General features: G+C 41.3%; 1 protein-coding gene across 4 annotated transcripts in view; it reads right to left on the bottom strand.

The window, feature by feature from the left end:
- MCTP1 (multiple C2 and transmembrane domain containing 1) overlaps positions 1 to 15,928 on the bottom strand; it is a 1,184,139-nt gene that overhangs the window by 178,108 nt on the left and 990,103 nt on the right. For all 4 annotated transcript variants that reach the window (XM_073624522.1, XM_073624521.1, XM_073624523.1 and 1 more), the window contains one exon: positions 15,330 to 15,449. In XM_073624522.1, coding sequence (XP_073480623.1) covers positions 15,330 to 15,449 — 120 coding nt within the window. The remainder of the gene's footprint in view (positions 1 to 15,329; positions 15,450 to 15,928) is intronic.

Below are 15,928 nucleotides of genomic sequence, written 5' to 3' on the forward strand. Positions count from 1 at the left end.
CTATCATTTAACCAAAGCTCATCTACTTTTGGTGAAATTAAACCGTCCTTCTTCTGTTGGTCATAGGATATATATGATGACTGTTGGCATGAGCTATCTGCTAGTTAGTACATAGGTAATAGAAAGCGACATATCTACAGAAATATATGTTACAGTATGTATGACTATAAGTGGAACTGCTTATAACTATCCAAAACAAAAATATCTTACAGCTAATGGCTAATAGACATGCAGTATAAGCGATGGATTCTTCAGTTATCAATCACTTGACACCATATAGTTCTATGTTAGTAAGGCATAGAACTGTCTTTTCTGGATTACAGAACACTTGGTTTGCTTTTGCTTTGGATAGAGCAGGTTTCAAATAGTTCTACATGCTCAAAGATTAAAATTGAAATACAAATTCATCCCTTTCTCCTTTATGTAGTGTGAAGTCTGATGGCTAAATTAGTGTCTAATACACTTGTAATATTTATAGTGCCAACACTTAGTTAAGCAACCTTTATGTAAGATTTATGTTGATTTTTTCATTTCTCATTTAATGGCGAATTATAAGGACCATGTTTCATAAAGATAATTCTCCATTTAAATTCATCAGCCCATTAAATATTAAAATTATGTTTCTTATGCAGTCTAGAACAAATTTGTCCAGCTTCAGCGATTATTTGCACTCATAAAAATTAGGCCTGATTAATAAAATTTAAATGCTTGATTAAGTTGACATTTTCATGTTTCACTTCTGATTTATGAAAATTATTCAGTGCATGAAGCTCCACATTAGAGTTGCTGCACAGTGGTTCTGTCTCTTTCTTTGCTGCAAATAGAGAGATACCTCTATAAAGTTTACAGAGTAATCTGGTTGCCAGATAACATTAGGTTCACTCAACAAAATGCTGGGGCTTGTCACAAACATTGCCAGTAATTTGGGCATTCTAATAGAAGGCAACACAATGTTTATCAGGTTATGACCCAGAATGACAGCTGTAAGGCATGGCTAAGGAAAGAGAAATGTTAATAAAAATTATATTACAAGATTTGTCACATAAGACATGGCTATCATAAAAAAATAAATACCAGCTGTCCCTAATATGCAGAATTTGAGGGGTTTGCTCAGAAATGTTCTTGTATTAACTCTGAGCACCCACAAAAAGTTATATCTCTCTCCTATAACATCAAAAGTGTAAGGCTCTATTTGTAATTGGTATTATGTCTGATAAGTACATGTCAAATTCTTACACAGGACACTATTAGCATGGATGCTCCAGTTTCTTCGTGCAACTCAATAAATATACTGGGAGGTTGTCTTCCATTCATATTTGCACATTACATTTTGGAATGTAATATGATATACAGTAACTTGTTGGATTTATGTGCACACAAACTATAAATATACTGGTAGGTTGTCTTCCATCCAAATTGGCTCTTTACATATTGCACTGTATAAAGCATAACACACATGACTGTGTGTTTCTGCAACCCAAAAAACATACTGGTAGGTTGTGTTCTAGCCAAATTGGCCCAGTACATATCGGACTGTATATGACATAACATGCTAAACTGTACATTCCTGTGACCCAAAAATTCCTATTGGAAGGTTGTTTTCCATCCAGACTCCAGTCCATGTCCTGTTGAACTCTGTATGGTAGGTTATGTGCTCTGTATGCTAAACAGTATGTTGGACTTTACATTTCTGAAACCCAAAAGTATATATTAGACTGTATATAGCATAACATGCTGAACTTTACATTCCTGCAACCGCAAAAACTCTAATGGAAGGCTGTTTCTCATCCAAACTCCAGTCCATGTTGGGCTGTGTATGACACAACACTGTATGCAATTGTCGCTTTGATATTCCATTGTGTCCCATCCTAGTTTTCTAGTACAAATTTTGGACTGTATATTCCACCAACCCCTGTCCCCACCCCGAAAAAAAAAATATATTGGTAGGTTATCTTACTATTCCAGGTAGAAATAGTATATGTTGGACTGCATATGACATAAAAGCATACAACAACCTTATCTCAAGACACAATTAAACCGACCAAAGCAATACAAAATCAAACAATTTTGGAATGATTAACAGACCATATGCCATATGTATGACTTTGACTTTGAGAAATTAGTAAAAACATTAAGATATTTCCTAGCATATGATTGGATGACTAAAGTCAATACAGCTTCACATTTGCAAAGTGAAAATTGCCTTCTCCTCTTGTATATCAACCTCCTTGTTTTGGTTGGACATTAAGGAGCACTGAACACATATTATAAATCACAAAACACAAAAAGGCAGCGCTATACAAATTAAAACACACTATGGTATTCCCAGTGTGCTGTCTTAAAGTGCATACATGTAAACATTAATATAGTCCATAAGGAGATGCTGTGTAAATTGCACAGTCTCATTGATACCAGAAGATGGATCTCACAATCAAAGGATCATTTAAAAACAAAAGGAGGAAACACCACAGTGTAATGCTGTTGAGACAGTTTATTGAAATTAAACATAACAAAACTCCCCCTTTAGGACTTGCACTTACAAACATTCAGATATAAGCAGGCATATAATCACAATTAGTCAGCGAAACAAACGGGGATCATTCCGGTGTCTTCTACCCCACTGAGCTTAACTCTCCCTTGGTAGTCACAGCCGTGTCCCCGAACGATGTGCTGACGTCACTACTGTTCGTCGTATGGTCCCACCCACATATTATAAATCGATATATACAAGCCAAAGCTTGTATATATCGATTCATATATATATATATATGTCAGTTTATTTTAATTTTTAAAATGATTATCAGATTCCATTACTTCCTGTAGATCATCTCTCAGCATTCACTTCCAGTAGGCCATCTGCCAGAAGCCTTCACTTCCTTGTTGCATCACAGAAGAGGGTGTGATAGGGTGTGTTCACCACTGTGGACCACACCTCCCTCGTTACATAACTACCTTCCACCCACTTCCTATACAATATGATTGTACAATTTCCTCTCCCATCAGCTATGTAGTACAAGGGCCTGCCTGATTTGATACAAATTGAATGGACAGAGACATTCAGGCCCGTTCCCATCTCCACGTAGCGAAAACTTAAATTTCTGCGTGCGTTTGTTTTGGGTGTTTTGGAGCGTTTTCACTCATCACACATACAACATGCAACAATCGCCCCAGAGAAGCTCAAGAACTTTTTTCGGAGCGGAGCATGCAGTTTTTGGTGCCTTAGCCGCACTCAGGGTGCCTTTAATATGTAATGACAACACAAACACGATGCACATTTGCAGTGTGTTTCTGAAATGCATGGCAAAGCGTGCATTTTCTGTGCAGTTTGCCATGCATTTGGAAACACACAGATGTGAATGGAGCCTCATTGTTCTTGTATAAATGCACCAATTTAATTTTCAGGCCCCATTCACAACTAATGTAGTGGGAGCGCATGTTTTTTGGCTCATTTTTCCAGTGACACACATAGGGCAGCCTGCTGATTTCATTGGTCTGCACTACACGTGGCAAAGTAGCTCATGGGACATTTTGGCGTGGTGCGAGGTGCACCTTGTTACTGTACATTTTGCTTCTTTTGTCACCTGTTTTTTATGTGACAAAATGTGTGTTTGTGTCAAGGAAATGGTCATAGGACTGGCAATGTCGCGAATAGTCATCATGGCTTCACCAGACAAACCTCCAGGCGCATTGGCGTACGCAGATGCGCAGCAGCGTGGCCGGGCATACGCAGATACGCAACGGCGGTAACGGGAGCGTGCAGGCGCAGGTTGTGATAGATGCTGATGCCCACTGCCTATATAAATCCACTGCTGAGATCCCTGAGTTGCTGGATTATCAACAGCTCCCCTGTGTTCCCTGTGTTCCTGCATTTTGATCTTGGACTTCCCATTGAATGACCCAGCTTCCTCTACCCTCTTATGCTGATCTCCTGGCTTGACCCCTGGCTTATATTCTGACCTACTTCTGCCTGCTCCACTGCTTGATCCCTACTTCTGCCTGTCTTACTGTGAATGACCTCGGCTTGTTCCAGTGACCTGACCTGAATCCAGAATCTGCTTAAGGACTGATCTTACTGTGTATAACCCCCGGCCTGGCTTCTAATTCTCCTACCAGATTTCCCAGCTACCCGCTATGTCTGATCCTTTCTAGCATGCCTGCCACGCAGCTTGCTTCAGCTGCTCCATGGTGATTAAGTCATCAGGCCACAGCCACCAGCAAACCTTGCTTCTTTGGGCCCTGCATTCCCTGTTCCACCTTCAGGGTTGTGCTGCACTCAGCCGCCAGGAGAGCCAGGAGGATGCTCTGAAAACATAGTTGATGGGTGAAGGGTGTGTGCTAATGAGGTCAGCTGGTAAAATTCTTCCTGTGCCTGGTTTCTTCGTCCCAAATCTATATAGGGAATTTCGGAAGCTTTTCTAAGAAATACAGCAGGGGCTAAGGTAAGGCCTTGTTCTCAAAATCAAAGAAAGCTTTTATTTTTCTGCAACCGAGGTACAATTATGGTATATTTGTACATAGGGGAGCTGGATTTTAGAAAAAAAAGGCCTTTAAAACTTTATAGAATTAGCTGCATGACTGAAGCTGGATACAAACATTATAATTTGATGGTATAAAATTTGATAATTTTATAATTTGATGGTAGAAGATTTAACAAACAAGCATTTAGTTAAATGTGCATGGTTAGCTAAATGGCTGTATATTTGGAAGCTTATATTGAAAAACTATTTGGGCTATACACTGTCCTAGGGGCAGGATATTTCTGATGTCACTAAAACCCTAGGTGTTGGGCAATACTGCTATTAAAGCAGAATTGTAGACCCTCTGCTCTTGTCATAATGTGCAAGTATGCTAATGCATGCAGGAAATAAATCTCCCCCACACCTGGCTTTATTCTCGGCATCTTACAGATGCTAATGTAGCACCCTCTAGTGTGTGCTAGAAGTAGTGTAGGTGAATTGTAGTTTAGCTCAGGGCTAAGCCCTAAGCTATGGAACCTAGGTCAGGGTTCAGTGAAGTTTGGGGCTGGGTGACTCATCCTGACCGAGAATGTTCTAGAGCTAATGGGCCGAGAATAGGAAGAGCTGCCATGAATATTTATGAGGCCTCCGCCAATCCCCAGTACTGGGCTGGCAGGTGGCAGAGCTTACCTTATAAATAGACATGATCCATGCCAACGGGTCAGTCAGGTGGAAGATGGAGATACAGTGCTGAGGAGGCTGTTGGTGACCCCCGGGGTTTCCCCCTAGTCTGGAGGGGTGGTGTCCTGCCTTGGGCCAGGGCTCGGGTGCTGGAAAGATCCTGCCATAACACATGGGAGGTGGACCTTCCTGGAGGCATGGGAGCAAGAGAGGACAGAGTGAGTGGATCAGCACTTCTGGACATTAACAAGGGGGGGGGAGACTGCCACATGTAGTCAGTCTCCCTAAAGACAGCTGTGTTTGGGTCTTCAATCCTCCCTGGGAGATCTCCTGAGAGTCAGCCGGGTGGGCTGGTGGAGAGTCAGCCAGGTGGGCTGGTGAAGAGTCAGTCTAGAGGACTGGTGTGAGAGTTACCCTGGAGGGCTAGTGAAAAGGGAAACTACAGCCAGGTGGATTGGCAGTGCCTAAAGAAGTGGTTATGGGATCAGTAGCTGCAGAGGAGAAGTACAAGCTGTTTACTGCAATTTTTGCTACATAATAAGGGGCTACAAGTTCCTGCCTGTAAAGGACTATTGCCAAAGTCCGACTGGGAGCCTGTCAGACCATATACAGTGAATCAGCTGGAGCAAGTGAGTGTGTGCAGGAGGAAAGTAAAGGAGACTGTATGTAGACTGTATATAGTAAGAAGTCCCTGAAGTTTTGCTGAAGTCAAGTGGGCAACCCATAACCTCCCATCCCTATCCAAGTTATTAATCCTCAATAAATAACAAAAACAAAGTCATGGACTCTGTGGTGCTTGTGAGGATACGGTGTGCCTGGCTGTGCAGGAGTGGGGATCCAGTTCATCAGCAGTTTCTACTGGGGTGTGCTACACTAAGAACGGCCAGGGAGTGTACACTGCACCACAAATGTGCTGCAGGTAATATAGACTAAAAAAGATTGCTGGGAGACAGGGTGAAGAGTTTTTGAGGAGACATGCAAAACATTTTTTATTGAACTTCCACTTTAAAAAGGATAAATAGTACTTTACAAAATCAACCTATTACAATTGTTTTTTTCTAAAATGACTTTGAAAGAATAGACCGATTTAAACTTTTATCACATCTTCAATTGTAGTGGTTTGTGAGTAAGTTGGCAAAGAAATTTATTTTGAAGTCTGGGCTCTGTATGCATATGAGAAATGGGTACAATCTCTTTACTATATCATTATACATAGCACACCTGGAGTCTCTACTTTGCTATTACACATCACCCATAGCAGGAAAGGGCTCTAGCATAGACTGGTATGAGTTAAAGGCCAGTTACTACAACATTCAGCCATATGTTCACATCTAATAAAATCTCTTACATTCTGCAATCAGACCATAGCAAAGACTATCTGTGACTCTTATCTGTTTTATGCCTGTGGCAAGCAAACTGAGCAGCCAGCAAAGATATTAAGATGTCTCTATTTTTGGCACTGTACAATGCTCCTCTGCTGTATCATGATGCGGCTGAAAATAATTAAAATATGTGCCTAGACCGAGGATTGACTTAAATTGTGTGCAAGCCTGTCTGTGCACTGAATTAAACATTTATGTTTATAATATTATATTTGCTTCATTAAAATGATATGTTCATTTTATTGAATATTATATACATATAGAAAAGTATTTTTACAACAGTCTGAAAAAAATCACAGAATTTCTTTCAGACTGCAGTAATTTAGATTTCTAAATGTTTGGGAAACAATTTTTTTGCATTTATTTAGTATATTTTCTTATTTAACTAAAGTTAATACCCCATGGAAAGTCATAATTAATTTGCTGGCCAGAAGATCTAAAAAATTGTATAGTACATGAACATAATATATTAAACATCTGTTTGGTAATTTTGTGATTAGCACAGTAAACATATCAATTTTGTTGGTTTAATCTACAGCTGTTTAAGTGGTTATCAGCTCAACATTTTCTAATTCAGCTTTACAAACATTTATTAAAGAATAAGTGCATTTTTAAAACACCTTAGCTTCTTAAATATATCTAGGGAAATTGGGTAAATTTGCAGATTAAACTTTCTATCTTTTCATTTTCTCCTACTGTCCCATACGAGCATTACTAGGATCCATGTTGGTTCTCCCAATTTATATTTAATGGATTATGGTTAATAAAGATATTTGCACTTTTTTCATAACCAGCTGTAGTTATATCAAAGAAACATTCTTGGCATCCCTCTATATGAGGCTTCCAGCCTGCAAACAACAGTGGAACTAGCATTTAATTTTCTTCCTCAGGATTACTTCCTGTTTAACTGATTTACTACCAGCCAATGCTTTTTTGAGGAAGAATAATTTTGTACTTGTACTTTAAACTCCTGGATAACTGTATACAAGCCTTTTCTTACCCCTACCCCATGCACCTTGTCAGGCTACCAAATTTCAGTTGCTGTACAAATGAAGGTAAACCTAGTTTGGTTTCAGTAGTGGGTGAAGAGAGGTTCCGAGAGAAATCACTAGTTCTCCTGCAGCTCAGCTATCAAAAAACATTATCTGTAAAGCTCAACTTCTTATTGGACAGCCCAACTGCCCTCCATGTTCCCACCCATATTAACCACTTGCATACTGGACACTTATATCCCCTTTCTGCCCAGGCCAATTTTCAGCTTTCAGTGCTCTCACACTTTGAATAACAATTGCGCGGTCATGCAACACTGTACCCATATGAAATTGTTATAATTTTTTTTTCACACAGATAGAGCTTTCTTTTGGTGACATTTAATCGCCACAGGGTTTTGTTTTTTTTTGCTAAGTAAACAAAAAAATACAAAACATTTTGAAAAAAAAAGGTTTTCATATTTTGCAAACAGGTACATTTTCTCCTTCACTGATAGTCACTGAAGAGGCGGCACTGATGGGCACTAAGAGGCGGCACTGATGGGCACTGATGAGGTGGCACTGATGGGCACTAATAGGTGGCACTGATGGACACTGATGAGGCAGCACTGGTGAGCATTGATCAGGAGGCACTGATGGGTGGCACTGATAGGAAGCACGGAGAGGTGACACTGATAGCCACTGATAGGTGGCATTGATGGGCACTGATAGACAATGGTAGGTGGCACTGATAGGCAGCACTGATAAGTAACACTGATGTTGAGGCACTGATTGACAGCACTGATGGGCACTGATAGGTGGCACTGGTGGGCACTGATTGGTGACACCGAGGGGCACTAATAGGTGGCACTGATGGGCACTGATAAATGGCACTGGAGGGCACTGAATAGCAGCACTGGCGATATCCCTCTAACAGCCGGTTAACGGCGGTCTTCTTTTCTTCATGCTAATAGCGTGAGGAACAAAAAAAGTTGATTACATGCTTCTGTTTACTTCCGTGATCAGCTGACATTGGCTAACAGCTGATCACGTGGTAAAGGGCCTGTGGTGATTGTCCCTTTACCCTGATCTGTGATCAGCCGAGTCCCAAGGACTCGACGACCACAGAGCACACCGCCAGCTTGCGCCCTGGGGTGCTCGGGCAGCGTGAGAATGGGAGGATGCCCATGTACGCCCTACTGGCAAAGGAAGCCCGGCTGTAGCCGCTTTTTGGCGATAGTTCAGGCACCAAGTGGTTATATAATTTTTAACCACTCCCTGCCCAGGCCAATTCTGGCATTTCTCGCCTACATATAAAAATCAGCATTTTTTTTTTCTGAAAAATTACTCAAAACCCCCAATGATAATGTTATGCAAAGTAAATTGATACCTAACATGTCATGCTTTTAAAATGTGCACACTCGTGGAATGCCGCCAAACTATGGTACTTAAAAATCTCCATAGGGGACGCTTTACATTTTTTTACAGATTACCAGTTTAGAGTTACAGAGGAGGTCTAGTGCTAGAATTATTGCTCTCACTAATATGTTAGCGGCAATACCTCACATCTGTGGTGTGAACGCTGTTTACATATGCGGGTGGGACAGGGATGTTTAAAAAAAATGTATATATTATTATTTATTTTATTTAAATTTTTCTATGTCTCAGTGTATGATGTCACATCCAACCTCCCAGGATCATAGAGATTGGTGGGTGGGGACCATCTGATCCATTGCCGGGTCTATGGTAAATCACAGCTGGATCTTTGGTTTCCTGATCGCATGGGACAGCTCCTCCCGCTGCCTGTAAAAGCAATCCAGTGGCTAATCATTGGGAAATGGTTAATATTATATATATCTTCATATTTATTGATCTTTTTCAAGGTGTATTATGGCCCTTCACATGATGAGCAGGGACCTCTATCTCTGGTGGTCAATACTATTTACTGCTGCACAGAATGTGCTCACGTAGATGTTTGAACACCTTTCTGTTTAGCAGTACAGTAAACCAAGGTCAGAATGGCAATGCACTCCTAGGGTGCTCCTATGGCTCTTGGCTCACAGGAAGTGGGTTAATAATGCTGGCCATCATTCAGCACATAAGAGGACTGGCAACACTGTACAGAGTGTAGAGTTAGCTGGGGTAGCGTTTGGAAGACACAAAAGCTGGGTTATATTCTAACAAGGCTGGGTAATTGAATTTTTAGTTATTTGCTTAAACAAGAGTTATATATACTCACGTAGGTGGATGTAGCATTGGTCTCATGCTGCATCTGTTCCCCACAGGCTCTAAGACTGAGAACTGATCAATCAAACACTGCTGATCACTGAGCTCTGGGACTTCAGGCTTTAGAGAGCTGGTGACTATCAGTCACCGGTTCTCTGCTCTGCCCCTCCAGTGCTCACTGGAGTATAGACTGTGAAGGGGGGCGACGCAGCTGGCTCAGGCTCTGAGCTGCTCACTGAGAGGCAGAGCCAGCTGCTGGACCAGGCATCCGGACCATATGGCTGAAAGCGGTTCACAGGAATGCAGGAATCTCCTTTAAGTCTGCTTGCTGTCTAATAGAATATGCAGACTATTTGTGGTTTTGCCAATAAACATGTGAAATCCCTTGAGCAGCAAACTCTAAACATATTGCTGTTACCTAAGGGCAGGGGGGCCCTTATAAATGGGTAGCACCATTTACTGTATATGTGCCTAGGACAGCGTAAACTCCCAATATTGTATTACTTTTCTTTTTTTTTTGACAAAATAAGTAAAGACAATGTCTCTGGCATACCTTACTTTTACTGCACTTTTGACCTTAGGAAGGACCTTAGTCCCTCTTTTGACACCAAGCCTCAAATTCATGTTTCATTTCAACTTTTTTTTTTACCACCATCATCATAAACATAGTTTGATTATGCTTTGCTATCTGTTGCATTTTAGGTATATAAATGATATTGTCTAAGCTCATAAATGTAAAAAAATATCCACAAATGCAATAAAATGCATTGCTTATAGCAGATATCAAGTGTTTATAAATTTCTATTTGCAATGTGGCAGATCTTTTAACCACTTCAGCCCCGGAAGAATTTACCCCCTTCCTGACCAGAGCACTTTTTACAATTTGGCACTGCGTCGCTTAACTGCTAATTGCGCGGTCATGCAATGCTGTACCCAAACGAAATTTGCGTCCTTTTCTTCCCACAAATAGAGCTTTCTTTTGATGGTATTTGATCACCTCTGCCGTTTTTATTTTTTGCGCTATACACGGAAAAAGGCCAAAAATTTTGAAAAAAAAATGATATTTTCTACTTTTTGTTTAAAAAAAAATCCAATAAACTCAATTTTAGTCATACATTTAGGCCAAAATGTATTTTACCACATGTCTTTGGTAAAAAAAATGTCAATAAGTGTATATTTATTGGTTTGCGCAAAAGTTATAGCGCCTACAAACTAGGGTACATTTTCTGGAATTTACACAGCCTTTAATTTATGACTGCCTATGTAAATTCTTGAGGTGCTAAAATGGCAGGGCAGTACAAAACCCCCCCCAAGTGATTGAATAATGACAAAAAAAAAAAAAATTACAAAAAGTTGTCACTAAATGATATATTGCTCACACAGGCCATGGGCATATGTGGAATTGCACCCCAAAATACATTTAGCTGCTTCTCCTGAGTATGGGGATACCACATGTGTGGGACTTTTTAGGAGCCTAGCCGCGTACGGGGCCCCGAAAACCAATCACCGCCTTCAGGATTTCTAAGGGTGTAAATTTTTGATTTCACTCTTTACTCCCTATCACAGTTTCGGAGGCCATGGAATGCCCAGGTGGCACAAACCCCCCCCAAATGACCCCATTTTGGAAAGTAGACACCCCAAGCTATTTGCTGAGAGGCATGGTGAGTATTTTGCAGCTCTCATTTGTTTTTGAAAATGAAGAAAGACAAGAAAAAAATGTTTTTTTTCTTTTTTCAATTTTCAAAACTTTGTGACAAAAAGTGAGGTCTGCAAAATACTCACTATACCTCTCAGCAAATAGCTTGGGGTGTCTACTTTCCAAAATGAGGTCATTTGGGGTTTTTTTTTGCCACCAGGGCATTCCATGGCCTCCGAAACTGTGATAGGCAGTGAAGAGTGAAATAAAAAATTTACGCCCTTAGAAAGCCTGAAGGCGGTGCTTGGTTTTCGGGGTCCCGTGCGTGGCTAGGCTCCCAAAAAGTCCCACACATGTGGTATCCCCATACTCAGGAGAAGCAACAGAATGTATTTTGAGGTGTAATTTCACATATTCCCATGGCATGTTTGAGCAATATATCATTTAGTGACAACTTTGTGCAAAAAAAAAAAAAAATTTGTCTCTTTCCCGCAACTTGTGTCACAATATAAAATATTCCATGGACTCGACATGCCTCTCAGCAAATAGCTTGGGGTGTCTACTTTCAAAAATGGGGTCATTTGGGGGGGGGTTGAACTGTCCTGGCATTTTATGCACAACATTTAGAAGCTTATGTCACACATCACCCACTCTTCTAACCACTTGAAGTCAAAGCCCTTTCTGACACTTTTTGATTACATGAAAAAATTATTTTTTTGCAAGAAAATCACTTTGAACCCCCAAACATTATATATTTTTTTTAAAGCAAATGCCCTACAGATTAAAATGGTGGGTGTTTCATTTTCTTTTCACACAGTATTTGCGCAGCGATTTTTCAAACGCATTTTTTGGGGAAAAAACACACTTTTTAAAATTTTAATGCACTAAAACACACTATATTGCCCAAATGTTTGATGAAATAAAAAAGATGATCTTAGGCCGAGTACATGGATACCAAACATGACATGCTTTAAAATTGCGCACAAACGTGCAGTGGCAACAAAATTAATACATTTTTAAAAGCCTTTAAAAGCCTTTACAGGTTACCACTTTAGATTTACAGAGGAGGTCTACTGCTAAAATTACTGCCCTCGATCTGACCTTCGCGGTGATACCTCACATGCATGGTGCAATTGCTGTTTACATTTGACGCCAGACCGACACTTGCGTTCGACTTAGCGCGAGAGCAGGGGGGACAGGGGTGCTTTTTTTTTTTTTTTTTTTTTTTTTTAATTTTGTTTTACTTTTTTATCTTATTTTTAAATTGTTCCTTTCATTTTTTTTTTTTTTTTAATAATTTTTATTGTTATCTCAGGGAATGTAAATATCCCCTATGATAGCAATAGGTAGTGACAGGTACTCTTTTTTGAAAAAATTGGGGTCTATTAGACCCTAGATTTCTTCTCTGCCCTCAAAGCATCTGACCACACCAAGATCGGTGTGATAAAATGCTTCCCCAATTTCCCAATGGTGCTGTTTACATCCGGCGAAATCTAAGTCATAAAATGCTCATAGCTTCCGGTATCTTAGGCCATAGAGATGTTTGGAGCCACTCTGGTCTCTGATCAGCTCTATGATCAGCTGGCTGAATCACCGGCTGCATTCTCAGGTTCCCTGTTGAGACAGGAGAGCCAGAGAAAAACACGGAAGACTGTGGTGGGGGGGCATTCCCTCCCACTGCTTATAAAAGCAGTCTAGAGGCTAATTAGCCGCTAGGATTGCTTTTACATGAAAGCCAACCGCTGGCTGAAAAGAATGATACCAAGATGATACCTAAACCTGCAGGCATCATTCTGGTATAACCACTCAAAGTCGTGAATGGCGTACCTGAAGACAAAAAAATGGTTAACAATAAAGCACAGTAAACAGTAAAGTATAAAAAAATTGCATACCTGAAAAGCAAACACGATAAAACATAATAACAATAAATCATTGCAGAATAGAATACAGTAAAAAAGAGCAGAACAATAGAGAGAGAATAGCAAGAGAGAGAACAATAAAACGACAACTATTTTTTTTTATTTTATAATTTTGTTTGTTTTTTTTTTTTTTTTACACTTTTTTTGTAACTGTAACTTTTATAACTGTAACTGGTTCCAGGTTCGGGTCTCGCAAAATGCGATGGCATCTTGGGAGACCCTGTGAAAGTGTGTCCTAGTCTGTGCAATGCTGTACCCTACGCTAATACTCAACTAGTGTATGGTAGCGTTCAAAACATTCACCAATGCAAAAACCAGGATTGTCAGGACAGGAGGGACAATAATAGCGGGTGTCACGCCTATATCCGCGCTTGCTGCAGACACAACATCTTTTTTGGGGGGGTTCGTTGGGTAGGGGTACTCGGGAGGACATAAAGAAAATGCCTCTCATGCAGCCGACTGCATTTGGTTGGGGATGTGAATGGGGGAAGTACGGGCGCTGCAGAAGTGGTGGGTTCCCAATTAGGATTGGCGAATGCAGCAGGAAGGGCACTATGGGCACGATGGGCCTGTGTTTGTCTTCTTCTTGGTGGCAGCGGGACACTACTTGTGCTTGCCACCTCACCAGCTTTAACTTCACTTATGGGACTCGCCACGACACCAAGTGTTACTGCAGTGCTGGTTTGACTACGACCGGGGTGTACTAGGCCGCTGGCGCTTGCCAGTTGACCAAAACGCTACCAAAAAAACTGTTAGCGATCGCAGGGATCAGGCCTGACTCTGCGAACGCTGCAGTTATGCGTTTAGTGTTTTGTAAGTGACAGTGATCGATCGATACTGCACTTGGGTGGGCTGGGCCGGGCGGAGGGGCAAAACGCAGGTGCTAGCAGGTATCTGGGCTGATCCCGCTAACGCTGCGTTTTTGGGAACCCTAAACTGCTGGGGACGCTAGTATAGATCTGATCAGATCAGATATTGATCCGTTCAGATACTATACCACTAAGGGAGGCGTATGCTGCGTGCGTGGGTGTTAGCGGTACTGGTGCTAATCTGACGCTGCCTGGGGTGACGCATATCACCGGCGGCGATCAGGGGGCTAAACCTTTATTCGGTAATAACGGCGGGTGTCCTGACACTATAAAAAATAAACGAACTAACCAGCGTCACCCGTAACGGTTATACGGTGATCAGTGGTGAAAGGGTTAACTAGGGGGCAATCAAGGGGTTAAAACATTTTTTAGGTAGTATATGGGGGTCCCTGTCGCTATAAAACGCTGACGGCGAACCTAAATATTTACCTCCCTAACTAGCGTCACCAGCGACACTAATACAGCGATCAGAAAAATCATCGCTTAGTGACACTGGTGACGGGGGTGATCAAGGGGTTAAAACTTTATTAGGGGGGGTTAGGGGGGTACCCTAGGCCTAAAGAGGGCTAACACTCACTGCCCTAACACACTAACTGTCACAAACTGACACCATGCAGTAATCAGAAAAAAAAAACTGCTTGGTGTCAGTGTGACGGGGGGGGGGGGGGGTGTGATTGGGGGGGATCGGGTGGCGATCGGGGGGATCGGGGGTGTAAAGTATGCCTGGCATGTTCTACTGTGAGGTGTAGTGTTGTGCAACTCACTCAGATGTCTTCTCTCCTCGGCGCCGGAACGGAAACTGCCGAGCCGAGGAGAGATGACATCACATCCTCTGCCTCTGTGTACTACACAGAGGCAGGGGACGATTCCCATTGACTGGGAGCGATTGCGAGGGGGGGCCACGAATGGATGGCCTCCCCCTCATCTCTGATCGCTGCCAGACCAAAGCCGACCACCTCGGGCACCGGGGGGGGGTCCGATCGGACCCCCCGCCCGCGGGAAGGCAATCACGTACCAGGTACGTGATTTTGCCTGCCCGTGCCATTCTGCCGCAGTATATCTGCGTTAGGCGGTCAGCAACTGATTAAATAAGTAGTAGTTAAAATGAACATACATTGCAACACACATACTGCATTTTCCTTAGGATCATCTTCTGAGGGTGGAGCAATACACCTGGTGATAAGCACTCACCATATCCTGGGTCTTGTTATCTTTCCCCGATATGATTAGGAAATAGTTCCAAGCTAGTAATAGCAAGAGTGCCAATGGAATCATGTATATCTCAAAATTCCAGACCACAATGAGAAAGATCTGTGGATATAAAAGTACACAAAATCATATTTCATCTTGCAAGTACAGTATGTAATAACTACATATGATAGATAGATTAGTTAGGACATGTATAACGAACAATCTATAAAAATAAACACAGTGAATAAAAGGTATTCTAAACCTGGAGGAAAAGAAATGTTTTAACTGTTGTGGACTTCCAAAAATGTTCCAGTGTACCATACACAAACAAACGTGGGTGTGTGTGCTTATATGTGTATATTTGGCATATAGTATGCATACTTTTTGTTATTAATACTTGAAACTGCATATAGAGTTATTTGTATATAGCACTATCCACAAATATTTTTTTTTTTATAAATGTCTGCATTTGTTTTCCCAAAATAAATGAACGAGCACACATACAATCATATCTCTACATAAGATCAACATCTGGAGGAGCTCACATAGTTTGGCTACTGCAATAAGCATACCAACACATACGCCAAACAAGTTACATA

Source organism: Aquarana catesbeiana, linkage group LG01, assembly GCF_042186555.1.
Source record: "Aquarana catesbeiana isolate 2022-GZ linkage group LG01, ASM4218655v1, whole genome shotgun sequence".
In the NCBI taxonomy this organism is placed as follows: domain Eukaryota; kingdom Metazoa; phylum Chordata; class Amphibia; order Anura; family Ranidae; genus Aquarana; species Aquarana catesbeiana.